The 26308-nt window shown below is 41.9% G+C and overlaps 2 protein-coding genes across 19 annotated transcripts in view; both read left to right on the top strand.

Moving 5' to 3' along the window:
• Positions 1-26308, top strand: part of LOC106648581 (CUGBP Elav-like family member 1) — a 211396-nt gene that overhangs the window by 15100 nt on the left and 169988 nt on the right. For 17 of the 18 annotated variants that reach the window (XM_023459495.1, XM_023459496.1, XM_023459494.1 and 14 more), the window contains exon 2: positions 5011-5096. The gene's annotated coding sequence lies outside the window, so the exon portion shown is untranslated. Of the gene's footprint in view, positions 1-5010; positions 5097-13423; positions 13957-26308 lie in introns of those variants that run through there. The other variant, XM_023459492.1, reaches the window with a different exon arrangement.
• On the top strand, positions 8577-10726 carry LOC106648555 (zinc finger protein 271-like). The gene has a single exon (XM_014365511.2). It carries the CDS (start codon positions 9666-9668, stop codon positions 10566-10568), a length of 903 nt encoding a protein of 300 aa, XP_014220997.1. The 5' UTR covers positions 8577-9665; the 3' UTR covers positions 10569-10726.

Genomic DNA, 26308 nt, shown 5'->3' with positions numbered 1-26308 from the left:
CGAACGGCAATATTATTATTGTCGAAAAGAAGAAAATGTATTCAATCTTCCGACGCGTTTGTCGATTTAATCGCCACGCGACATTCTCAGTCATTACCAAGCCATTTCTCTCTCTCCCTCGAGAGAGTCTCGGAAATGCAAATATTGCTGGCGTGCAGCAGTTATACTATTTTACACTCGCGGCACAACTGCTCTATATAATGCACTGCATATGGCGTCGGCGGCGGTGGGGGATAAATATAGAAGGCGCGTCGTCTCGGATGAACACATGCGCGTGATGATATTTGGCAATGTTCTGGCCGAGTGCCCGACTAGACTAGCAGCTCCGCGTTTAAACGCGACTTGTTTTCACTTTGTAAGATTCTCGCTCGCGACGTCGAGCCCCGCCGTCGAATAAGCCTTATCTGCGCGTATGCTCGAATGTCTCGTCTACCACCGCACCGACTTCCTCGCGGGGCGATTCTCACCTTCACCTAATTTTCGCACATACACACGAGTCTCGAAAGCCGAGCTTTCGTTGTTAAACCCTTGATTTTTTTTTCGTGTACCCGAAGCTCGTCACTTTTCACTCGAGCTGCAGCATAAACTTTGCACCGACTCACGGGGACTGAGATTTCCTGTGTTCACGTGTAAGTAGTGTACGTAGCGAGTCGAGAGCGGAAAAAATGCCCCCACCGCTGCTGCTACTAGTACTACTCGCGCTAATCGGACGCGATATTTCATTCTCACCTGAGGGAGATCGGGCTACTCGATATAGGCCTCCCTTTAACGCTGCCGTCGTCCTTGTCTCTCCGCGAGAATCTATTGTGTATGTTGGTAGTGTATGTATGAGTGTGCGAGACGACCCCCCGCGAGCTTATCGATTCGCGTGTGCTGCGAGTTAGCTCCGCTAGTCTAACAAATCCAATACGCCGTGCTATTAGTCATTCGACGTTGTTTATTTTTTATAAAATAAAACAAAATAAAATGAGAAATTCAAGCTTCGAGTCCTCGACATAGTATTTAGGAGAGCTCGAGTCATAAATATTACGCAGCTAATGCACAAGCGAGTTAACACGAAGCAAAATAAAGGAGAGACGGATTTTCGTTTAGTTTTATTTCAGCCGAATAATCTCTCTCTCTCTGGTAATAAGTGAAAAATCGTTCGCTCCTCGCCGTGTATTCATTGTATACACTCGCGGAAGTACACACAGTACGAGTTTAAAATCTTTTTTTCTCGTCGGCTACTACTACTCCGTCGTCCCTCCGTGTCCTTTTTATTGCTTAGCTTCCAAACCATCTTTCTTATCGCTGGAGCTCGCGCGAGTGGGTGACAGTTACAAACGACACGTTATCTGTAAGGATTGCACGAGATGCGCGAAAGAAAGAAAGAAAGAGAAGAGGGTGAAAATGGCCGAGGCGAGCACCTGCCTCTATCCATCTCTTTACTTTCTCTCGTGTACACCGTACGTACATCCCTACCTATACCTTCATGGCGAGCTCCAGTGCATCAACTCGGCGTGTCAATGGAAATGCAATCGCTCGTCTCTCTATCTGCCCAAGCCTATAATATCGAGATAGGGAGAGAGAGAATGGACCCTTGGAGCAATCCGAGAGGCTGATTGCTGCTTCTCCATTATATAGCAGAATGGACTTGTCTCGCGGAGGCTATTACGACCAGGTGTGAATCATAATAAACGTCAACTCGGTCTCTCGGAATATCTCTCAGCTATTTCATTCTTCTTCTTCTTTTTTTTCTCAGCAGCAGCAGCAGCAGCAGCCTCGGCGTCCGAAAATTTCTCTAACAACGACGCTGTACCGGTTTACTTTGATATTTATTCAAGCAACGTTGTAACGCGCGCGCGACTCGACGACTATTTATTGTCACTGTTATTCTTGAATATAGAGTCGCCCGCGCAGCCGGTGCACAGTGCAGCGGCGCTGAATAAACACAAGCAGTTTGTTCTAGTGTGTGCGGAATTCTTGGCTCCGCGCGAAAACATAAAGCGACACTGCCACGCTTCGATGTCGAAGTGGCATCACCCACGCCGCGTTGCCGCGTACAAACACATACATAGACGCACACACACACACACTCACGTACACACTGCAGGCCATTAATTCTGTCGCACGAACAGGTGCATTTCTGCCTCATTATTAGCCGCTTCTCTCTCTCGCTCGCTCGCAGTGTGCCGGGCCATTCTAATTCAACAGCGTTAAATTGTCTCGTGATGTCGTCGAACTTGATGCTTTCGCGCCACGTGCATTTACGTAACGAGTATAAAAAACCTCCGCTCTGCTGTATACGTATGTGCAAGTGCCAGATAATGTTTCACAATTGGGTCGATGTACAGCTCAATTTATAGTCGTCTAAAGACTCGCATCTCAAAAATCTCTTTCCCCATCTTCCTATTACGCATTTTCAGCTCCTCGCTCCCGAGCTTTCGAGCGAGATGCGTGCGCATTTGGCTGTAGGATTTTTCCTACGCGTAGCGCAAAGAAAAGGCTGCTTTTCCTTGAATGTGTAAGCATTCGTGGAATGCAAACTTCTGCAGCGTGCGGATCGATGGCTCTCCGGGGAAATTTCGGCGCGAGCCGACGACGACAGGCTTTTTGACTGCGCGCGCACCTTTTTCCGGATAATGAATAATCGCGCAATTTTTCAGTCGCGAAAAACTCTTTTCGGGCGTCTTTTCGGATATTTTTTCTGCCGAGTGAAAATTGCCAGCCGAGAAAATGATTTAGATTGGAGTCTGGCTCGTGCCTCTGCTTGTGCCGACTTTGACTTTTCAGTTATCCGTCTATAGCAGAGTCTTTTGTTGGAGTTAAATTGAAAAACAAATCGTGGAAGTAGATTATTTAATAAAAATCTAGTAACTAAAAGCATGATTTTGAATAATTAATTTCAATGTAACGCTTCTCGCAGAAATTACGTAAAATGCACTTAAAAATTTTACTCTCGATATACATTTTTCATTTGACATCTTGAAAAAAAGTTCGTTTTTATTGTCGTTAAACAATAGTTTCTGCCGAGTCATATATCCCAGGAACGACGCTGTTTAATTGTACTCAATGAGTGAAAAAGTTTATGAAGACCGTGAAATCGCGTGCGGCAAGGCAAGGCTGCAGCTCCTATGTACGAACGCTACGCGTACTTTGGAATTTGTCAAAGAAACTTCGTTATGCATGGCATTCTCATAATAGCATATATAATTAGCGGATGCTATAGCTCGCGCGACGAACTAAACTTGAGCAAGCCGACGAATAAAAACTAATGTTAAAATTAAAAGTTGCCGTATATACTTTCCGGCCGTTTCTTCTTCTTTTTTTTCTGCTTTCATTTAACCCATTTACCGCGCTGACTGCTGCCTGTCAGTATTGGCAAAACTTTTTGAGATTTCATAATTTACTTTTTACAATATATAGAAATAACACACATATATAATACATCACTTATGATTATTCATTTACTTGTGTAGCTGAAAGAGGAGATTAGTCGAACAAAAAACGTTTGCAACTTATCGAATTATCTCCACCGCTGCGTATAGAGTGAGTTAGTGCGCCGGTGGTGGTTACCCCTTTTCTACATCGAACTCTTGAGACTCTCTCTCTCTCGCTGCGAACCTCTAAAAGACAAGAGCCGCTCCATTTACCCTCATCTACAAACTTACACGCGTCGTTCGTTTGTATTTGCTCAGTTATTAAGGTCAACTAGCTAGCTAGCTAGCTCGAGCTTGCCTTGCTCAGCAGGCAGGCAGGCAAAAAATACCATTGGCAATTTCGAATGAGCAGCGCGCGCGCGCAAGTCGTTTGATTTATCGAGGCGAATTCCTCAGCATAAATTTCGATTCACGGTACATTCGTTTCGTTTGGCCGAAAAGGGTTCGAAAATGAAATCGATCGATCAAAGAGAAATGCAAAACATTTTTGGAGAGTCTCGAAGAATCTACCCCTTTATTGAATTTTCTCTCCTCGGACCCTGGCGCTGCTACTGTGCTATTACTACCGCTACTACTGTTCGTTATACATAGCTACTTTCACGGGTGTGTATTCGCGTTAGGCGCGTGCGCCATTGTGCGTACATATACTCCGTATAGACGCCAATGAAACTGCGTATTCATCCTCGTAGCCAAAAAAACACTGTACACGAGATTTATGTTGTTGAACTTTTTTTTACCTCTAACGTCTGCCCTGCGACTATACTCTCTCCCGTATAGTGCGTATGAAAACGGAGCCGCTGCCGCTGCCACGCTACACGTAATGCTCGAGTGCGATCGATATTTTCTGCACTGCGCGCCGCGCGCGCGCTAAGGACAAGCTCTCTATATTTTACATTCGATCGTAACGTTTCCTACTTTTCTTTTTTTTGAGTAAAATTTCACACTTAAAAAATAGTATTGTACCTTTCGTTTTTTAATTAAGCTTGAAATTTCTCCCAGTGCTCGAATTTAATTAGGAGAACAAGCTTTTTCTTCAGGGGGTATTTAAATGCAAAACCAACGATTATTTTATTTTATTCTTTCGTTCACAGCCTCATCAAGCATTATTCTGCAGAATTGGTACTTTAATTAAAAGTGCCTTGGCAAAAAGTTACCGTCCTTTGCCAAATAGTTCATTGCGTCAAGTCTGATTATAAGTAGTTTTAATTATGGATCTCCTCATTAAAGAGGGAAATTGCTTTAGACGCGCAACGATATATCCGGTAACAAAATAAGTCATTGATTGACATTTCATGTAGTCGTTAAATTAACCCCTTTTATGAGGTCCCATCTCGGCTCGCCCGCGCAATATTTATTTACGCCGAGGTTATATGGGACAAGAAAAAAATAAAATGTTTAATTAAACGCGTTTTCAAATATTTTTTCAATAAATAGTTTATTTTTATAAATTGTATCAACTTTACCTCCAAAGAAATTAGATTGAATTTTTATTTTCATCCGAGTGAGGTATATTTTTCTAATAATCAGTTTTTACGTTGTGAATTCTTGAGTTCAGCTATACATTGAATCGTTACATTTTTTTTTGTTACAGAATCAACAACCATTTGAATTTTATCCACAGGCATTACAGCAAAGTCAGTGCTCGTCGCGTTCCAGTGGCAGAGAAGATTTCTCAGGGTAAATCTTTCTAATTTCACTAAACCTATTTCTTTAATGATCCGTAATGTTTTGAAAACCAATTGGTAATAGCCCATGGCCACGTTGATTCTCTTTGAAAGCGAAAAAACGAAGTGCACGTGTGACCGTGTCTAACTATTCGTCGTCCCTCTCTTTTGTCCCGGTCGCATTTAGCCGCAGTGCGTTATGCAGCTCACGTAACGTTTTGGCCTTCTGCGACGGGGGGGTGAACAAAACGCTTCATGCTCGATTCGTTGCGTCCGCACTACCGCCGCCGTCGACACACAGTAGGACGCGCGATGCCGCTTTCAATTTCGACGCGTATCCTGACTTTATTAAAGATATTGTGAGGCCGCGCACACACACGCGTACATATTTGCTTAAATTTCCATATTAGCACTCGCGAAAAGCATCGAGAAACGAGCATTTCCTAAACAGAATAGCCGGCAAAAACAGTTATTAAGTTCTGCATTAGTGAAAAGCTGAAAAGTTCATTGACTGTCGAATTCCGTTTCGCTCCATAGGTCAAAGGTCTATTCTTCGATGTCATTTTCATTCAAGGTAAAGTCGCTTGACAATGCAATTCGCGCATCCAATGAGCTTCGTTGAGCATGTGTGTATGTGTGTACACACACGAAGTCCAGTAACAGTGCACAAAAGCTAATCCACGATGAAAATGTAACATTCGATTCATGGCAACGACGACGACGACACAAGAGAAAGAGAAAGAAAGACACAACGGGAGCGCACAAAAAACAATAGAGACTCTGTATGACTTTGGAAACACAGAGAAACCAAACACAATTGAGAGAGAGTATAAAAAAGAGAAAATTTGAGTGTAGTTTTGGTGTTGGTTGCGGGCTTTTCTTGACTCTGCCGCTTCTTCTCTCCTCTCAAACTCGATAGAGATGGTTAATTAGATAAGTGTTCGGGTACAGTGCACGCTACCGACACACAATATTGGATTTTTCCTCCCCACGTGTCTTTGATGTAACTTTTCAAAGCTCCAAGCCAAACGTTGATGTCAATACCCTCGTTGTATACAATTGTCCTCCGATATATTTATTTACTTTGTTTTTTTTCCTCGACTCTCGGGGAATGTCAAATTTTCCTCAATACATTAGTATTCTTGAATAACAAAAAAGCTTCGTTACAGGAAGAAAAGATTCGAGAGCCACTCGAAAAACTCGACTCCAATTAGAGACGTGTCGTAATGGTGTCTGCGCCGCGATCTTCGTGTGCAAGCGATCCTCGAGGGGGGAGGGGATTATTTATCAATTTTTGCGCGAGCAAATTTTCCTTTTAAGCGACTTGCGTAAGCATATACTGTCTCAGGTGGTTTACGTTATTTAACGAGCCAATGCTACCGATTGCAAAATATTTTACATGTACACTGTTTTTGTTTCTTTAAACACAAGTGTCTCCTCGACAAGAGGCTTTTTTCTATTATATGATTAAAAAAATGCAAAACTGAGAACTCTACAACGGAATAAAGAAATTCTGAATTTCAAAGCTTCGTCGCGTGGCTGACCGTAAGTTGCGACGTCAACAAGCATGAGACGGCAAAGTGAAACGATACCCTCGATGTACGAAATTTATAAGAGAGATGTAGCTCGAGTACCCTACGTTTTACAACTGAATTTTAGTATACTCATGCTATCTATTGTCATCCAGTTACACGATGTTACAGAGAGTTTGTTTAAATAACTTGATTCCAAAAAGGGAAAAAATTTTCCGACGAAATTGTCATCAAGTTAAAATTTTAAACTTGTTCAAATTATGTCAAAATATAAATAAATAAATCGGTAACTTGATTGTAAGTAATATGATATTATCGTGAACGATTTTGACATCGCCACTCGAATACATGAATCAAGTTTATAATCAAAACAAATTAGTTTGAGAATCGAGCTATAATACCTAAAGATATAGTTTACTCATTCAACTCACGTGGCACTAAGTAGAAGGATCCATCGTTTTGTTTCAGTACAAAAATGGATAAGAGTGAGAATAAATACGAGGAAGGTGTTTCAATAGATAATTCAAGTGAAAACGATGTTATTTTAGATGACAAACAACACATTTGTGATATCTGTCAAAAGGCATTTACGCTGGAATCAAGCATAATAACCCACAATGATACAGCTCACAAGGAACTAAAATGTTACACATGCGAAAATTGCGAAAAGAAATTCAAGTTCCGAAGTCATTTGAGTAGACACCAAATATCCGAACACAAAAGCCGACAAGATTTTTCATGCGATATGTGCGAGAAGAAATTTGTTAAAAAGATAAGTTTGATTACACACCAAAAACTAGTCCACATGGATCGCGATGATTTCTCATGCAATAAGTGTGACAGGAAATTTAAAAATAAATTAACGTTACTCAAGCACAAAAAAATATTTCACGAAGTTTTCAAAAATTACTTGTGTGAAATTTGCGCGAAGAGATTCGACACAAAACATAATTTACGCGTGCACATGAAGTCGGTACATGACAATCGCAAGGATTTCGGATGCGACCAATGCGAAAGAAAATTTGGAGAAAAATCGAAATTACTAAGACACCAAAGGATAGTACACGAAGGTCACAAAAGTTACGTATGCGACACGTGCGAAAAAAAATTTGGACAAAAAACAGATTTGTTGAAGCACCAAAGAACAGTACATGGAAGCCGCAAAGATTTTGCATGTGAAAAAAGTGAGAAAAAATTTGGACTTAAATCAACTTTGCTTATACACCAAAACACAGTCTATGATGGTTGGAAAGATTTTGCATGCTACACGTGCGAAAAGACATTTACCCAGAAAGCGCATTTGCTTTTGCACCAAAGGACAGTTCACGAAGGTCGCAAAGATTACGAATGTGATATTTGCATGAAAAAATTTGGAGATCAAAGGAATTTAAAAAAACATAAAAAAATTGTCCATGAGGGTCACAAACATTTCACTTGCGACAAATGCGAAAAAAAATTTGGAGTGAAATCGAAATTGATTGTCCACCAGAAAATTGTTCACGAAGGTCTTAAAAATTTTGCATGCGACAAATGCGAGCAAAAATTTGGATACAAATCAAGTTTACTTTTACACCAAACGACAGTGCACGAAGGTCGCAAAGATTATCCATGCAATAACTGCGAGAAAAAGTTTGGACAAAAATCAGATTTGTTAAAGCACCAAAAAACAGTACATGAAGGCCGCAAAGATTACGCATGTGATAATTGCCATAAGGCATTTGGACAAAAATGGATTATGATTCAGCACCTAAAGACAGTTCACGAACGACGTAAAGATTACACATGTGACAAATGCGAAAAAAAATTTGGATACATGTGGATTTTGGTTTTACACCATAAGGCAGTACACGAGGGTCGGAAAGATTTCGTATGTGATAAGTGTGAGAAAAAATTCTCCCAAAAATCGAATTTGCTCCATCACCAGAAGACAGTACACGAAGGCCGCAAAGATTACGAATGCATCAATTGCCAGAAGAAATTCGGAAAAAAAGCTCATTTACTCACACATCAGAAAATAATCCACGAAGGTCGTCAAGATTACGCTTACGAAAGGTGCGAGGAGAAATTCACACGAAACAAAAATTTGCTCATCCACCTAAGAACAATACACGAAAGTCGCAATGATTACTTATGCGACCAATGTGGGAAGAAATATGGAAGAAAAGCTCATTTGCTCAGGCATCAAAAAATAGTCCACGAAGGTAGTAGAGATTTTTGTTGCGACCATTGTAAGAAAAAATTTGGACAAAAAGTGCATTTGATTAGACACCAAAAAGCAGTCCACGAAGGTAGCGAAGATTTGACTCAAGACAATTCAAATGATTAGAGACTCGTGTTTTTTAAATTCTAATGAAAATTGTGCTTAAATGAACCACGCGCGTTGAACTATCATTGTACATTGAACTACCTTTCTACTTTGATGTTGTGGTGTTATCAGATTTCACGTACTACTAATTACTACTCTCAATAAACTTTTGTCCACTTGTTTTCTGCAACTCTTGTATACAACGATCAACTCAGAGATTTTTTAACATCTTGCTTTGGAACAGTGAATGGGGCAAGATTTTTGGTTTTCAGTTGGCCACTGGACTTTCCAAAAAATCTTACGAAATGACCGACGCGTTCGAAAACATCAACAAAGTTCAAATTCGCTAAAGATACACTTGTCGCAACGGTTACCCGAGCTTACTCACCTAGCCTCTGTCTCTCTTTTTACCTAGCTCCTGTAGGTGATTTTTTTTCAAGTACTTAATTTTATGAGGCCTAAAAATTCCTCGATGGAATCATTGCCAAGTTAGGATTTAAATTTGTTTCAAATATCGAAAGGATAATGTATAAACGGATGAATCGGTGATTTAATCATAAACAATATAATCATAAACGAGTTTGACATCGTCCCTCGACACACTAATCGTATTTATAGTGAAAATACATTAGTTTGAATGTTGTCTTTCCCGAACAAACAAGTAATAACACCAGAAGATACATTTGACTCATTAAATTTCGGTGGCACTTAATTGAAGGATTCAAAGTTTAATTTAAGCACCAAAATGGATAAAAGTGAGATGGAATACAAAAAAGGTGTCTCAATAGATAATTCAAGCGAACACGATATTGCCGTTTCAGATGATAAAAAATTTAGTTGTGATATTTGTCAGGAGACATTTACACAGGAATCAAGTTTGATAACACACCGGGACACAATTCACAATGAACAAAAAGATTTCGCAAGTAACAAATACACAAAGAAATTCGAGTTTCGCAGTCATTTGAGTAGACACCAAAGATCTGAACACGACAGCTGCAAAGATTACACGTGCAACAAGTGTGACAGGAAATTTGAAAATAAATTGACGTTACTCAAGCACAAAAAGATATTCCACAAAGTTTTCAAAAATTACTTATGTGAAGTGTGCGCTAAGAGATTTGACAATAAAAGAAGTTTACTCGTGCACGTGAAGACGGTACATGACAGTCGCAAGGGTTTTGAATGCGACAAATGCGAAAGAAAATTTGGAGGAAAATCGCAATTACTAAGACACCAAAAGATAGTACACGACGGTCGTAAAGATGTTGCATGTGAACAGTGTGAGAAGACATTTGGACACAAATGGATTATGATACAGCATATAAAGGCAGTGCACGAAGGTCTGAAAGATTACGCATGCGACAGGATCGAAAAGACATTTACCCAGAAAGCGCATTTGTTGAAGCACCAAAGGACAGTCCATGACGGTCGGAAAGATTTCGCATGTGACAAGTGCCAAAAGAAATGTGAAGTTTGTGCGAAACGATTTGACAATAAAAGAAGTTTGCTCTTGCACATGAAGACAGCACACAATAGTGTGAAACATTTCGCCTTAAAAGTCTTTAAAGATTACTTTTGTGACAATTGCGGGAAGAAATTTGAAAAAAAAAATGCATTTGATCAGTCATATAGCAACAGTCCATGATGGTCGCAGAGATTTCGCGTGCGACATTTGCGAAAAGAAATTTGTGACTCGAAGCAATTTGAGAAAACATCAAAAACTAGTCCATGAAGGTAGTAGAGATTTCTCTTGCGACCATTGCGAGAAAAAATTTGGAGAAAAAGGACAGTTGAATAGGCACCAAAAAACAGTTCATGAAGGTCGGAGAGATTATGCATGTGACTATTGCGAGAAGAAATTTGGACGAAAATCGAATTTACTTACCCACCAAAGGACCATACACGAAGGTCGCAAAGGTAACGCATGCGACAAGTGCGAAAAGGGTTTTGGACAAAAAGCGCCTTCGATTAAGCACCAAAAAACAGTACACGAAGGTCATAAAGATTTTGCATGCAGCAAATGCGAAAAGAAGTTCGGAACCAAATCAAATTTACTTACCCATCAAAGGACCGTACACGAAGGTCGCAAAGATTTTGCATGCGACAAGTGCAAAAATGTATTTGGACAAGAAGTGCATTTGATTAAACACCAGAAAGCAGTCCACGAAAGTCGAAAAGATTTCGCGTGTGACTAATGCAAAAATTTTTTTGGACAAAAAGTTCAATTATTCAGACATCAAATAACCATCCATGGGAGTCGCAAAGACTATGCATGCTATAATAAATGATGATTGAAAAAATTGTAATTACGTAGATACTTATAAGTTTAAATACAGATATTTTCTAAAATTTCTATGAAACTTGCGTCAATGTTATTGTCTTACCTGATTTTCATTACATTTTTGACTGTCGTGGTAGTGTTTTATTTTTAATATCGCGATACCGAATTAATAAAACCTGTACTAACGGAAAATTTTAATGTACTTGTTGCTTAGAGGGGAACACATTTTTTATTTTATCTAAAAATTAAAGAAGACTATTTTCAATACTTATGAGACATACTATGAAAAAATCGATGTCTTAACTTATCTTAAATTGACTGTCCATAGTATAAAGATTGGAAAGCTCATGTATTTAAAAGTTTGATGTTCTACCGTGTTTGAAGAAAAAAATAAAAAACGAATTAATTTATGCAAACCTTATATGAATACAATTGATTATCAAAAAAGGGTTGCGGAAAAATGTACTTTAATGAAAGTCTCTTTAGTTAATTATGTATTTTACAATCGATATAATTAAAAAAAAAAATTCATAAATTTTCTTGTATCTTAATTTTATTTCAACGTTATCTGCAAATATCATCATTAAGTTACACATCTTACATTACAAAATACCTTGCGAACACTTGGGTACGTACTCGAAACAAAAACAAAAAATTAGCTCTCAAACCGAACTCGAACCAGCTCGTTTTCGAGCCCCCTCGCGAGAAAGGATCGCGAGTATAATTTAGCAAAGCTCAAAGGTACATTTGCAAATATCGAGTGCCCTTTTTCGAGCAATTAATTATTTTACTGCGAATTGTATGTAAGCGCGAGCGCCATTGTGTGCCTCGCGAGGGTTTTACTACTGCGCAGCAGCGGCATTCTTAAAATTCTTCGACTCGTTCAATTTGCAACAAGATGCAATTCCAAACTACATCTATTGGTGAATTTTTGTTTCCTGCGAATTTTTTACCCCCTTTCCTGTTCACCATTACAAAGGGATAGAGAGAAGAACTCGCTACACTGAAATATTCCTTTTTAAAATTATTCGCGAATTTAATAACTTATTCAGGGCCGCTCTCGCTGCAAAGGTAAAAATGCGCTTTGCGCCCGAATCGCCCGATTCGAAGGATCATTAAAATTTGATCCTCGTTCCTCATTTCACATTTGCCTATCACGAGTGCGCGTATACAGTGTAAAATTGCCATTCCAGTCGTTTAGTTTAATCCGGATAACAGCAGTTTGTGCCACGCACATACATCAGAGAGCGAGAGCGCCATACATACGAATAATAAAATTCGCCGCGATGAAAGCATCGCATCGCAGTCTTATCAGCTCGGCGGCGGCTCTCATGCGAGCGCGGCCAACATCATCAATCATATATACACACATAAAGTGCTAAAAGATATATATAGCTCGGCGCGCACGTGTATTAGGTTGTAATTGTCACGGTGTTGGCAATTTTAACGCTCGATATATCTTCCAGAGAGAGCTTCTATTCGGTTCTATGCACGAGTTTGCGCAGAGTATTAATATGCGTGTACGCTACTGGCCTCTCATCGACGTGAGAAATGACACCAAGGGAGCTTTGCACTTATAATACCAGGATTTTGATTTCCTGGCGGCCTATCGTTACTCCCGATTAGTGCCTCCTCGTAGGGGCTGTTAGTCAGTCAGTGGCACATAATTATTACGCGAGCATCGCAGCAGGTACATTCGGAGAATAAGAATGGAATAAAAAAGAGGCATAAGAGTAGTGTATATCGGTCGGCGCCTCGTACAGTAATAGTAGACGCAACAACGCAGCTCATCGCGCGCGCAACACATAAAAGCTCATGTTAATCGAGGCCTGTGTAGAAGCAATACAAAGAGGGAGTATAGACACGGGCAGACAAGCGCCCAGGACGGCAGGCACGTAGCAGCGCCAGCACGGACACCCCCTTGGAACGCATATCCGACCTATAGGGGGGTTGCTGCTAGTGCTGGTATATATGGGTAGTTGAAAGTTGCCGTGGAGCTTTCTGCTCGGCGCATTATATAGACGCGAGCGGCGCATGCATGCGGCAGCGGCGGCGGCGGCGGCGGCGGCGGCAGAAGCACAAGCCGCCGCCGAATGGTGGGGGCGTCCCGGCGCGTCGCCGTGTTGTACCGTGCCGGTGCTGTACTCTCTCTCTCTCTCTAGCCAACGTCGACGTAGCTGCTCGTGCCGCCATCCAGCCAGTCGTCGACGAGCCGTCCGTCGCGCGTGCGATTTTGCTCGATATATATACTCTCTTTATTATTATATCTCTCCTACGCACACGACTGTAAAAAGCGTCGTCGTGGTCTCGTGCATCAGCAGCAGCACAGCAGCAGTACAGCTTACCTCGTAGCTCTACCGATATCTGTTCTCGTTCTTCGTCTGCTGTTGTTGTTGTTGTTGTTGCGCGTGTCGTTGTGATTAATTATTATTATTGTATGCGTCGAAGAACAAGTGATAATTATTGCATCGATGATCGTGAATAATTAAAAAATACATCATAAATCTATGACAGATAAATTGTGCAATGATGTTTAGGGGACAGCGGCTATGTAACAAAATATAAATATAAATAATCGTCGAATGTGCTCCGTCGATGTTGCGGTTCGATGTTGTAATTTTTTTTGTGTGATCCTCCAGTGTTTGTTGTACAAAACAGGATACATAGTCATATAGATATATACTAACGAGGCAAGAGAGAGACCTAAGCACAAGCCAAGTGTGTATAGGGAGCTTGCAAGCATGCCCGCGTGGTATGTACCAGCTTTTCTTCCATCCACAACTACACAACTATACTACTTGCGCGACTTGTATATACCACTATAACTAAGCTGGACTGTGTGTAACTCGTATATGTATATATACGGATCGATATCCTTGTCGTGTAGTATAGAGTATACACTTACATGAGAAAATTTCGATGTTATAAAACGGCGAGGTAGTGCTGCCGTTACAAAAGCGACACAAAATCCGACTGCGCGATAAAGCATAAATTTTTCAATCGAACATTTATAAGCGCGCATAAACAAGGTTACATTTTTGCAGCAGCAACGGCAGCAGTAACGGTAACAGTGTCGTACGCGCTGCGACGCAAAACGTCCAAGTCTTAGTCGCGAATTTATCGTCTTTTATAATACAATTGCGGGCAAAATAATTTCTCGCTTTTGCGCGTGCGAGATTCCGCCAAGTCTCTTTAAACGACTTCGTTCCTCTCTCTCTCTCGCTCGCTCGCAAGCTCGCATAAATTAAGAGCTTTCGACTTGTCGCCGCGAAGTTCGCGACTGCTGAGAAGTAGTAGTAGCAGCGGCGACGGTAGCGGAGAGAGAGAGTAAATTCTCACTCGAGAAAGAGAGAGAGAGAGAAGAGAGCAAAGCGCTCGTACAGGTGACGGTTATACGTACGCGACGCGTGTGTGTATACGTACGAAAGTTGCGAATGCGAGAAAGTCAAGTCGCGAGAACCGATTAACTTTTAATGGGGGATGCAGCTTGCTCGAGAGAGAGCTTTAGCTATTAAACGCCAACTAATTGGCGAGCAAGTCGTCGTAGCTATACACACAGCTCGAAACCTGGGAAATTTTTATCTGCGAATAACTCGTGCGCTAGCGGGAGATGATACTCTTTACCCCGGTGGCACAGACTTACTACTGATACATAGTAAAGATGGTGCATCAGCTTGGAGCCTCGTCGCGATACGGCGAATGAGAGTAATATACATCGCGATGTATTTTTTATCTAGTCACTTTCAACACCTGCGCCTTTGCCTCGCTCAAACTCACTCGCGCGCGCGCATGTGTGTTCACGCGAAGACGAGCAAAAAAACACACAACTATCTCGACGCGATGACGAAAGCATCGAAGGTGAAACATAATCATTAGTTTTTTTTTCTCGCGCGCCTCGCGATAACGAACTCGTGCGTGCTCGTGTGTACACATTGGGGCTTTGAGCAGCGACAAGCGGCGTGGAAAAACCGTCGCAATAAAAGTAATATCGAATGAAATTTCTGTGTCAAGAGAGAGACAGAGAGAATCTATCGTGTGCTTGCATTCACGGACTCGTACGTACATTATGCAGAGAGGCACGGATATATCAGCAGCAGGCGTTTATTGGTTAGTGCAGTGTAGTACGCGCGATAGGAGAGATAGGAAAGCTATAGAGAGAGAGGATCGTCGCGTCGAGTGCGTTTGCATAGAGAGATGTGCCGGAGCTGTCTGTCTGTAGCTTCCAACACGTGGTCCTCGTCCTCGAGCGTCCCGATCGCTTTTGTCAATTTTTCTCTCTTTCTTTCTCTCGGTATACGTACGTATTATAAAAGCGTGCAAGAATGGAACGCGTTAAACTGTTGCTCGCGCGAATCGAGCTTATGTGCGCGTGTGGGTGGCTAATTGATCGTTAATAATTAATAATCAGGCACGAAAATACTCGGCATATTTCTCTGCCTCCGTACCGCGTGTGTGCTTGTGTGCGCGTATCGCGAATATACATGTGTTGAACGAATCCGGCCCAGCACTGATTCATCGCTTTACCGCACGCGCACTGCATTCGAGCTCCGAGAGAGCCGAGTTCTGCTGCGCTCCGCGTGTGTATTATATGCATTAACGGCATGGCATTGTTATATATACGTCGCGAAATCGATATCGCTGCCCGAGCGCGCCTGCTTATGATACGCGAAGATTACCGCCCGTTCTTACTACGGGGGCCCCGAGAGTAGTGGCCGCCTTTTTCTCGCCTTTTCTTGCACCGCCATAAAGTTCAATGTCACATAGCCTCGGAGCGCGGCGCACTATCGTAAGCTAGCCATCTGGATCCTCTTAAAAACCGACGGCGTATACGGGGCCGTATATATACATAGAGGATCATAGGACGAGGACGAGGTCTTGTCGAGCCGCTGCTACGCGCCCGCTACATCATTTAACGCGTAGTACAGCGCGGCTCGCACACATGGGACGCGTACCGTACTCTGGAAGACTCGAGCGAGGCTTTATCACCCGTGGAGTATCGTCGTAGTCGCGTATCCTTTTTTTTTTACCTTTTCTTTTCTTTTTTTTTCGTCGAGTCTTGTGCCACCGCACACAACGCGGCGTGACGACGACGATGGCGTATAATTATTATGTAAATAGGGTCGTCGTCGTCGTCGTCGTCGGGAGTCAATGGGGCGCTCTGACGACGACTACGAGGAGCCAAGCACCGTGTGACCTACCTGCTAATATCCCCACCGGTGTACTGTCAACACGTTTTCTCGAGAAAATTTTCTCCTTTTATTATAGCTCTCTCGCTCTTTTACCGTGTGGCTGCTGCTACCTTTTTTTTACTCGCTCTCATTTGACTATTACGTGCCTCTCTCTCCTCCTCTCGGGCTTTTATTTAGTTTATTCATAGTGCCGGAAGAAGAAGAAAAAAAAAGAGAGAAGGAAAAAAAGCGTAAAATGTTTTCCCTGCGCCAGTTTATTAGGATGTGGACACCTTCCTGCTATATACGCGTGTGCAAAGGAGGCTGTTTTTTTCTCCGCATCTCTCCCTAAATTATAAAAGGTTTCTCGAGAGAGATACAGAACGTAATTACGATGTAATTGAGAAAGGATACGAAGCCGTTGACAGGACTCTCTTACACGCTATTTAATTGAAAAAAACCATCGCGCGGTGAGGTACGGCGCAACGGGTTGGTCAACGCGCGAACCGTGAGCGAGCAATTTAATAATAATTATTATTATCATCATTCGCAAGAGATGGGTCATTAACGCGCGCGCGGCTCACACTTGAACTCGATACGAGCTGCGAAACCGAGCTAGCTGCTTGGCAGACGCACATTAATAAGTATGTAGAGCGGCGATGTCGGTTGTATGTGTGTTATGTGCAGCGCTGATCGATGACATCGATCGATCGGTATATACAACACACACACGTTCGAATCAATGATGTCATCTTGAGCAACATCCATTAATCTTTCAATAGCGCGCTCTAGTAGCCTAGCTTGGGTAATAATAATTCACCGCTACCAAGACGTGTATTGCATATTTTATAAAAAGACCTTAATGAATTGTCCCACGGATAATTACTCGCGCTTGTACAAACATTATTACTTATAAATATTGCGCCCATAGGTCGCTAATATTCGTGTCCTCCTCGGGAGCGAGCCGAGTATCCATCAAATCGATTACGCGGCGAGCGCGACAAAAAATTCAGGCTCACGTGTATACATCGAAACAGAAAACAGCTCGATGCTCGACGCAGGGCAATTTGTCACGTATTTATCTTCTGTGCAGTATGTGCCCGCGCGCGCGGCGAAAGATAATTCATATAATGATCGAATATTGCAGTAATAAAAAAAAAGAAGCGAGAGAAGGTTAGGTAAGCCTCTCTCTGTGCAGCGTAAAAAGGCCATAATGCCGCGTTCCTTCTCTCTCTATCTCTCTCTATAGCCTCTAGCGGAGGCGATCGAGAGACTCGAAAAATACAGCAGCAGCAGCAGCGGGGCTCGGGCGCAAACTGCAATATATCTTTCTCCGGGAGCGAAGCGCATCGGGTGCAATAGCTCGTGTCCTCTCTAGCTAGCTGGCTCTAACTCGGGCGTTGGTGCTGGTGATGTCGTCCTCCCGAGAGTGCTCGGAGCCATTAATAAATTCATGGAGCGCCGCTGCGAGAGAGCGGCAAAAAGCATTCGTAAACACAACTTCTCGGTGTACACGCGCGACTGATGGATCGCGTCGCGCACACCCCAACGTCGCAGCGGCGATGTTTAATTGGATGTATCTCGCTAGCCTCGAATTTTATTCTCCGGCATTTGAGAGTCGCGGGTATAGGTCAAAAAGAGACGGACTTTTGCGCATTGTTTATCGAGTTTAGAAAATTTCGGCTCGTTCCACGCAGTGGCACGAGGGAACGAGCGAGTGAGAGATCCAGAAGTCGACTTTAGCAAATTGGACTAATTAACTTTGCGCTTTTCGCTCCGACGCCAATGGAGCACACGTACACGAGTTGCGCGCGGGCGGGGCTGTAAGAAGGGATGTTAGATACAAATTCGCTGCTTATATACCGAGGAGAGCGAGAGAGAGAGTTGTGTCTAAAACTAGTCGAGCGGCTAATTGAATCTTTATGCTGCACGAGGATTTAGTTCCGTTTTTGCATGTGTGAGAGTGCATTTGCGATCCTAAGCGAGCTAGGCTATATAAATGGCAACCATAGTTCGATTTTACGTTTCTAACTCTGTGACGCTCTATATAAGTTACCCTTTCTCGCTTCGCGCTAATAATACGTATGGCTCGGCTCGTTTCTCCAAGTTTATCCTTTATATACGTATTAATTCGAATCCTCTCGTCCCAACGAATGTTTTACTCCGCAGTATATGGCAGCAGTAGTACCTGCATTGACGCCGGACGTCAAAATTGTTGTGCATATATTCGCCTTGCTCTCGACTCTCGTGCGTTTAATTGACAGGCGCGCGAGCGATATATAGTACATAAGCTCTCCCGTGCACAACTCGAGCTTCTTCTTCTTCTTACGCACACACACATACACGAGAGTGGAAATAATGACATTCGCGTCTTTTGTGTTTATAAAATACTTTTGATTCTTTTGACATGCGAACGTCTCTACTGCTGCTGCCTCGATGTATGCAAAAAGGCGGCTTTTAACAATATGCCTGCCTACCTGCCTGAAAAGGTATACACAGGAAAGTCGAGCTCATGGTTACAATCACGCGAAAAGTATATAAGCATTATATATTTTGTTGACGATTCGAAAGTCGAGTGAATCAAAAACGGGAAGCATAAAAAAAGAAGTCAAAATATAAGTAACGAGTTGAAAAATCCTTCTGTAAACAGTTGCTACTGCATCGACTCGTTGAAATGTGCCAACGCACAACACACCTCGCCGTCGTCGAAGTTTAAATCAGAGCGAGTCGCTGCGCGCGCGGAATATTATCGCAAACATCGTGTGTGTCGCTCGCGAGGCCAAAACGTCAATATTTACACCCGAATCTCTTCTTCCGAATCCGCTGGCGTGAAACGCCATAGCCGTCGTCGTCGTCGTCGTCGTCGTCGTCGTTGGCCTCGTGCTCGATTAAAAAGACGCCGCTGATCAAGTGGCGTAATACACAAGCTGCTGCTGTTGGAGCACACATAAAAAACGGCTGCTAATAAACATGTACCTTTATCACCGCTGCAGGTGTACATTACGCCGAGCTAATTCATAAACTGGCGCTCCATAACGAAGCAGCAGCAGCAGCCGCTTGCGTAGATGTGTGCCGTACTGCATAACGTGTACAGTACGTTGTATATAACCTCGTTACGGCTAACAAGGGATAACGACGAGCGTAGCGGTGGCGTATGGTCACGTGTCGGGCCACTGCACAATCGTAGGCTGCTTATTTTATTTTATACATATATACATATATTCGCTTGCGTTGGTCAGCCCCCCCGCAAGTGCAGGAGCCGTGACTCATCGATATTCTTTTTTACTTATTTCTTCTCGTACGGATGGGATAAATAAAAGCCAACTCATTATATCCGTAACCGTTGGCTTACTACTACTACCACTAGCTGCTTTTATGCAAACTAGAATGAGGCTCTCTTATGCCCCAGCTACATACAATATGCAGCCCTCGCACACACCACACTACTCCATCCCCCCATTAAATCCGAGCTGCAACTAGACGACGACGACGAGCGAGGAGAGCGACCGACGATGACGACAGTTTTATCGGACGGTGAGTTGTAAGGTATAATTCCAAGTCGAGGTATATAGAGCCCTTCGCGACCTGTGTGTATGCAGTGCATGTGATATGTGCGCATAGAATCCACACGCGGAAACCATTCAGCACGGCTCGTGACATTTCTGCCGCTGCCTGTCGAGCAGTATATATAGTGCTGTATATATAGCGCGCGTGATTCGTACGACTGTGTACATGTATGTGTCGCTATATGCATATGAGAAAGAGAGAGAAAAGTCGTTTCTCGCAGATCGATCACATGCACCGCTGCTACTACTACTACTAGCGGAGTCGAAAAGAGGTGTACATTTGCCCCGCGCGTATACGAGGGGCTCTTTCGTCATCGCGATCGTCGGTCTTTACTTTTTTCTTTTTCTTCGCTCGACGCGTCCAACTTTTCCGGATAAATTGGGTGACGAATGCTTCGTCCCATCAAGCTCTGCGTACATACATAGCTCCTATACATAAACACATGCACACACACATGAAGTCGCGCAGGGGGCGGCAGGGACTGCATGTGTGTATTACTCTGCGGGCTCTCTCACTCGCTCTCTTTCTCTCTCCTCTTGCAGCAGCAGCGGAGGTAGTAGCGGTAGCTATATACGAGGTGTTTTACGACACGCGACACACTACACTCGCAGCACTAAATTGCACATGCAAGACTTATGCACACACGTACTTCTTTATTACTGCAGCGAGGCGCAGCGGAACGCCGCTTCGTATAACTTACTCTCCCGGCTCTCTCTCTTTCTCTCTCTCTCGCTGCTGCTGCTGCTGCTGCTGCACTCGTGTGCTCTCTTCCCCTCTCGACTCTCTATGTATATGCCTATAGATGTGTGTGTATACGTGTAGCGCGTTTGTATATATAAGAGTAGCGAGCGAGGGCCGTATGGTACCGTGTGTATTAAAAGCCTTTTTCGCGGTAGCCGAGGCATTTATACATTTCTCAAACTTCTCTCTCGCCTACTGCAGTCGGATGTGTTCTCTCTACTCCACTCTGCGGAGAGAATCGACCTTTGGTAATCCGTGACTACTGTAGTATACTCGTGCGTCGATGTGCTATTGGAAATCGTTGAGGGTTCGGTATTTTGCGCTACCGCTCGGCGCGACACGACTCGTCATTTTCCCTGCTTACACAACGTGTATATTATATATGTATAGGCGTGTAAGATTCTGTATGTCGAGCGGTGGCGGAAATACACATCGATGCGCGTTTTACATCTCTCTTTCTCCCCGCACTTGACGCAGCAGCCCTCCAGCAAGCGAGCGCTTCCTCTTAATCCGCTTAAGTCGCGCTTTAATCTCTTATATGGAGTGTACACCCACGCACACACGTCTACAAACCAATACACGCCCGCGCAAGCTCACGCGTTTAATACACAGCAGCAGTACTAGCAGCGGTACATGGAATATTTATTGCAGAACGAGGTAAAGTTTGTGTGTCTGCGTAATGCGTCTGGAGGCCACCCACACACAAGGAAGCCTTAAACCGTGTGCGTGTGTATATAGCAGCAGCCCAGTTGCTAAATGTGCGGAGACGATGTGTACAAGCCGAACACATGTTGCCCAGGCTCGGGTTAATGCCTGATCCGCGCGTCGAGCTGCGCTAGTAAAGTACGCCACTGCGTGTAGCACGATGCTCCGATAGAACTACGTAAACTTCTTCCTTTCTTTTTTTGATTAATCGATGGCAAATTAAAAGTTACGCGCTTTCGACGGAGCCTTATTCCCTCCCCGAGTATATTATAGTTCGCGTGCATAAACGTTGAATTTTTAATGGGCCCCGGCTAGAGAGAGAGAACTTTTTACCCCTAGCTCGAGATCGACTTGAAAAAAAAAGAAAGGAAGCCAAAACTGAATTTCCTGGCCGCTACCCTCCAATACACTTTACAAAAGTTCATTTTGCAACCTTAAAATTCCTCGATTGTGTACAATGTCCGTGCCAACCGATGGTGTTTTTGCGCGCGCGAATATTAATATTGGATATCGAGCGCGCGCGACATTCGGCCGTAAGGTTAACAAAATTTTCAATGTAAAAATCGGAAAGATTATTATCGCTCTTGAGAGAGAGGGCGAGTATTCGATAACTAAAAGGACTAGCTCGAAAAAAAGTCAGCCTCTAGAGAGGGCGAGAGAAAAGAAAGGGGAGAAAAAAAAGGGATAATAGAAGGATGCAATAATTACCGGAGAAACGAGTCTCGTTAAAGTTTTCCCAGTGTACTTTTTTTTCAGGCGCGCGCGCAAGCTTGCTAGAGAAATCAGAGCGCCGGAACATGTAGCGCTCCGGTTATAATTATATCGACACCTATGACCTCGAGTGAACTTGCGATTTCTCTCTCTCTCTCTCTCTCTTTCTCTCCTACACTGAGAAAAAAAAATCATTGAAACAATGAAAATTTCATTGATTCAACGAAATCATTTAATTAAATACAATCTATGAAATAATTTCATCGAAACAATATTTTTTTTTTATTACATGAATGAAATTATTTTGTTTGAGTTATTAAATTATTAATCTATTGAATCAAATCAATCAATAAGATTAATTAAATATACATAGAAGTGATAAAATATTTCATCAAATATATTTTTTATTTATTTCACTTTAATAAATAGTTTTATTATTTCAATGAAATATTGTTTGAAAATAATGAAATATTATATAAAACTAATATTTCAGTTATTGATATCAACAAATGGTGTCTTAGGTTTAATCAAATATATTATAAAATAAATAAAATATTACATGAAATTGATGATTCAGTTGTTCAATCAATGAAATATTTCATTCAAATAAGGGAAAATTTGTCAAAACTAATGTGTAAATATGAAAAATTATTCATTTGTTCGATATATCATACTAAGGGTGAGTCCGAGTATACTGATGGCATTGCATGTGTTAATTAACTCCTGTACCTGTAATTAAACATTGCTTATACAGAATTTAAATATATTCATTACATATTTTTTGAAATTATAAGTTTTTTGCCTACCTACATCTAGAAACAATGTTACATTACATTCATTTACAAACGCACGCACGCAACTCATACTTATATACGCTCAAATACATTGGGGATAAAAGATGAGAGCTTTCTTATATAGCAATCAAAAATTTGTTCAGCCACTTGCGAGTTTTGAAATGCGCCATCTAGGAAGTCGGGTGAACTATAAAAAATAAATCGTTTCATTGATGCAACAAAATATCTAATTATTATAAAAAAATATTTCATTATATCAATAAATTAAAAATAATTTAATTGAANTTAAGCCAGTCTTGTACTTTTTCATCCATGATGATTTTACCGGCCGTTAGACAATGCGCAGATTTCGATTAGCAATAGGTCACTGGATATTCGAAACCGACAACACAGATTAAATTTTTGCCGGCTTTCCTCTCTCTATCACTGGTATGTGCAAGGTGAAACTCAAAACTAAACACTGTGATTGGAGCAGGGAGCTACTCCGCATTCGGAGGGTAGATCGCAACGAACTGCATTTGAAATTCTTGAAAAATCGAATGTTGTAGCGTTCGATAATGGCGGGCTTTAGCGAGTACAAAATAACATTTCGGAGCATTATAAAGGCGCGGGCTTTAGCGAGTACAAGTAACATTTTAAAAATAAAATTTGATGATAGTAATATATAGAAAACGATCATTCATTTTATCTGTTGAAATAATATAACAGTATCTGCTTCTATCATCTAAAATCTGTACGTAGTAATGGAATTTTAAAATAAAGGTTGAAATATTTTACCAATATGGTGTCGCGAGCGACGAAAACAAAATATTCTGACTCGAGGATATTGACTCATGATCATAGATCATGTTCATTCTGAAAAGTTATTATTGATTTGGTGACACTTACAAATTAATTCTGTTACAATTCGCAAGGGAAATTCAATAATTTATTATATCACATATTTATTTTATTAAAGCAACAATTTGGATTTTATGAGTTCGAATAAATATTTCATTGATTTTATGATATTCATTATAAACATTGTATTTCTTTGAAATTATGAAATATAACGTTATTGGGACAAGATATTTTTTTGGTTCAATGAAATATTTCATTAGAATATTTCAGAATTTCAATGAAATTAATATTATTCATTTAATAGTATCATTTGATCGAAAGAATCAAATATTTTGTTAATAGAACTAAATATTTTGTTCATTGTTCTTCCAACGAAATATTGAATTGTTTTTACATAAATTTCATTGCTTCAATTGATCATATTCATCAAACTAATAGTGTATTAAATATTAAATTAAATTTCATTAAATCAATGAAATTTTTTTCTCAGTGTAGAGCTCTTTGTCTCGCACTGCTGGCTCCTGTACGATAGTCGAGTACGAGCGAGCTTTAAAAGCTCCCGAGCCATATTTTTTCGCTGGGAAATTGTCGTAATTGATCAAAGCTCGACTGCCGCTGCCATTATTACATGATTTTTGCGAGGCAATTTTCGAGGATAAATCGAGCTTGCAAGCACAAGCCGAGAGAGTTGAAGGATAAATAACGTAGTGGTAGTAGTCGATCGGTCGGTCGGCGCTATAGTCGCGGGCCAAAAGGATATTGTATTCGCTCGATGTCATGAAATATTGATGAGCATTTCATGCATATAAATTGTCCGACTTACATATGCGATATTCTTCGATCGCGCATAAATATATAATACGTATATCACATATATCGGCCCTGTTTGTACGTTGCGCGCGCGGTAATCAGTATGCATTACGTGTAATGACTGCACCGATCGCCGCCAAAGGTTATACATAGGCTGGATGGAGAGCTGTCGCGGAACGTTTATCTTGTTTGCGATAACGCAATAATTTTCTAAAATTAAGCTGGCTCTCTAGACTGGGTGACATTTTTCCAGCGCGGACACGCGTTATTATTTTAGATTCAGCGAGAGCCGTCAAAGGAAATTCGAGCGAAAGAAATCATGTGCCTTTGGAGTATGTGTGGAGAGAGAGCTGCAAATGTAATTTTATGCATAATAAAGTCCACGATTAAATCTCTGCCACGGTCACGCGCACAAAATTCCGATCGAATAATTCGGACACACTTTCGTGAAATTTGCCATTCATAGCCGCTCGTCTGAATAATTTCTTTTTTTTATATATCAAACAAAAACTCTCGCTTGCATGGCTCATAAATCTCGGCTGCGCAGCTGAAAAAAAGGCCAATCGCATCCACAATGCCACACACACGCATTACGTTTAGGACGCGCGCATTTCGCAAGCTCGACTCGGCGCAGCAAAACCGGCTCGGCTCTCGCTTCTTCCCCCACACACACAGACACACACAAAAGTTGTATATTATTACGCAATCGCATAACACACAGAGCATAGCGCGCGCAGTTGTAAACTTTGGGGCAGCCTTTAGGTGTTTATTTATGCGCGAATATATGCTTCAAAATTTCGTAATACGCCGCTGCTCCGCCACTGCGGCTGCCATGGCAGTGCTCCATTTTATGCCAGAGAGATATTGCTGGATTTTCGGATGAACTACGCGCGGTTCGCAGCGCAACTCTCGTAAGATTTACAGACGTAAATTTGATTTTATTGTCATTGATGAGTGTATATGCGCGCGATTAAATTAACCCGGGCGAATGCATGAATTATATGTGCGTATACGTTTTGGGGCCGGCCCCGCGCGCGCGCAACGACATCGCGTTTCGTATATAGCGTACGGCTCTGAATTAGCTTAAATTACAAAGTTCAAAAAGCTATATCCAATTAAACTGAAAAATGTCCCTGTGCCGAGAGCGAGCGGTGGCGCGCATAAAAGTCGAAAGGAATTTTTGCGTTAAAAGAGCGTTAAAGAGCCGCGTAAAAAGCGAGTTTGGCCGGATGGATAAAAAGGTAGGAAATTTTTTGCGCGAAAATTGCAGCAATAAGAGTAAAGAGAGAGAGGCGGAAGCTCGATTTCGAGCTACTTCATCTTTGTTATTTGAAACAGAAGCTGATTAAGGAGTAAAGCTCGCGTCTTGTCCAATATCACACGTATACCTGTATACATCTTTTTATCCCGGGTTGACGCCGCGCGCCGGTGGTGGTGGCGTCGTTTTGTAACGGGAGAGCTTCTCTCGAAAGAAGAGGAAGGAAAAAAAGTATATATAAGAAAATGCAAGTCAACAGAAAAACGCGGGAGCTGCAAAGAGAAAAAGGAAGAGAGTGACTAACAAGAGCGAGTAGGGTCAAAGAGAGAAGTAGTGGGGAGGCGAGCGATTAAGGATCGGGAGGGAAAAAGCAGCAGCAGCGAAAGAAAGTGAGAGGAGAGATTACTTTTACTCGGTGAAAAACGAACGTCTAAAGCGTAACGAAGGTTATTAAGGGAAGGAAGAAGTCAGCCTCTCGATCGATATTATACGCGTGCGTTTATGTACAAA

Source organism: Trichogramma pretiosum, unplaced genomic scaffold, assembly GCF_000599845.2.
Source record: "Trichogramma pretiosum strain Unisexual culture from Peru unplaced genomic scaffold, Tpre_2.0 scaffold7, whole genome shotgun sequence".
NCBI classification, from domain to species: domain Eukaryota; kingdom Metazoa; phylum Arthropoda; class Insecta; order Hymenoptera; family Trichogrammatidae; genus Trichogramma; species Trichogramma pretiosum.
Note: the sequence above shows the minus strand (reverse complement) of the source record. Positions and strands in the feature narration are given on the sequence as shown.

Coding starts and splice junctions, on each gene's coding strand:
- LOC106648555 (XM_014365511.2), top strand. CDS start 9,666: ATGGATAAAAGTGAGATGGAATACAAAAAAGGTGTCTCAATAGATAAT.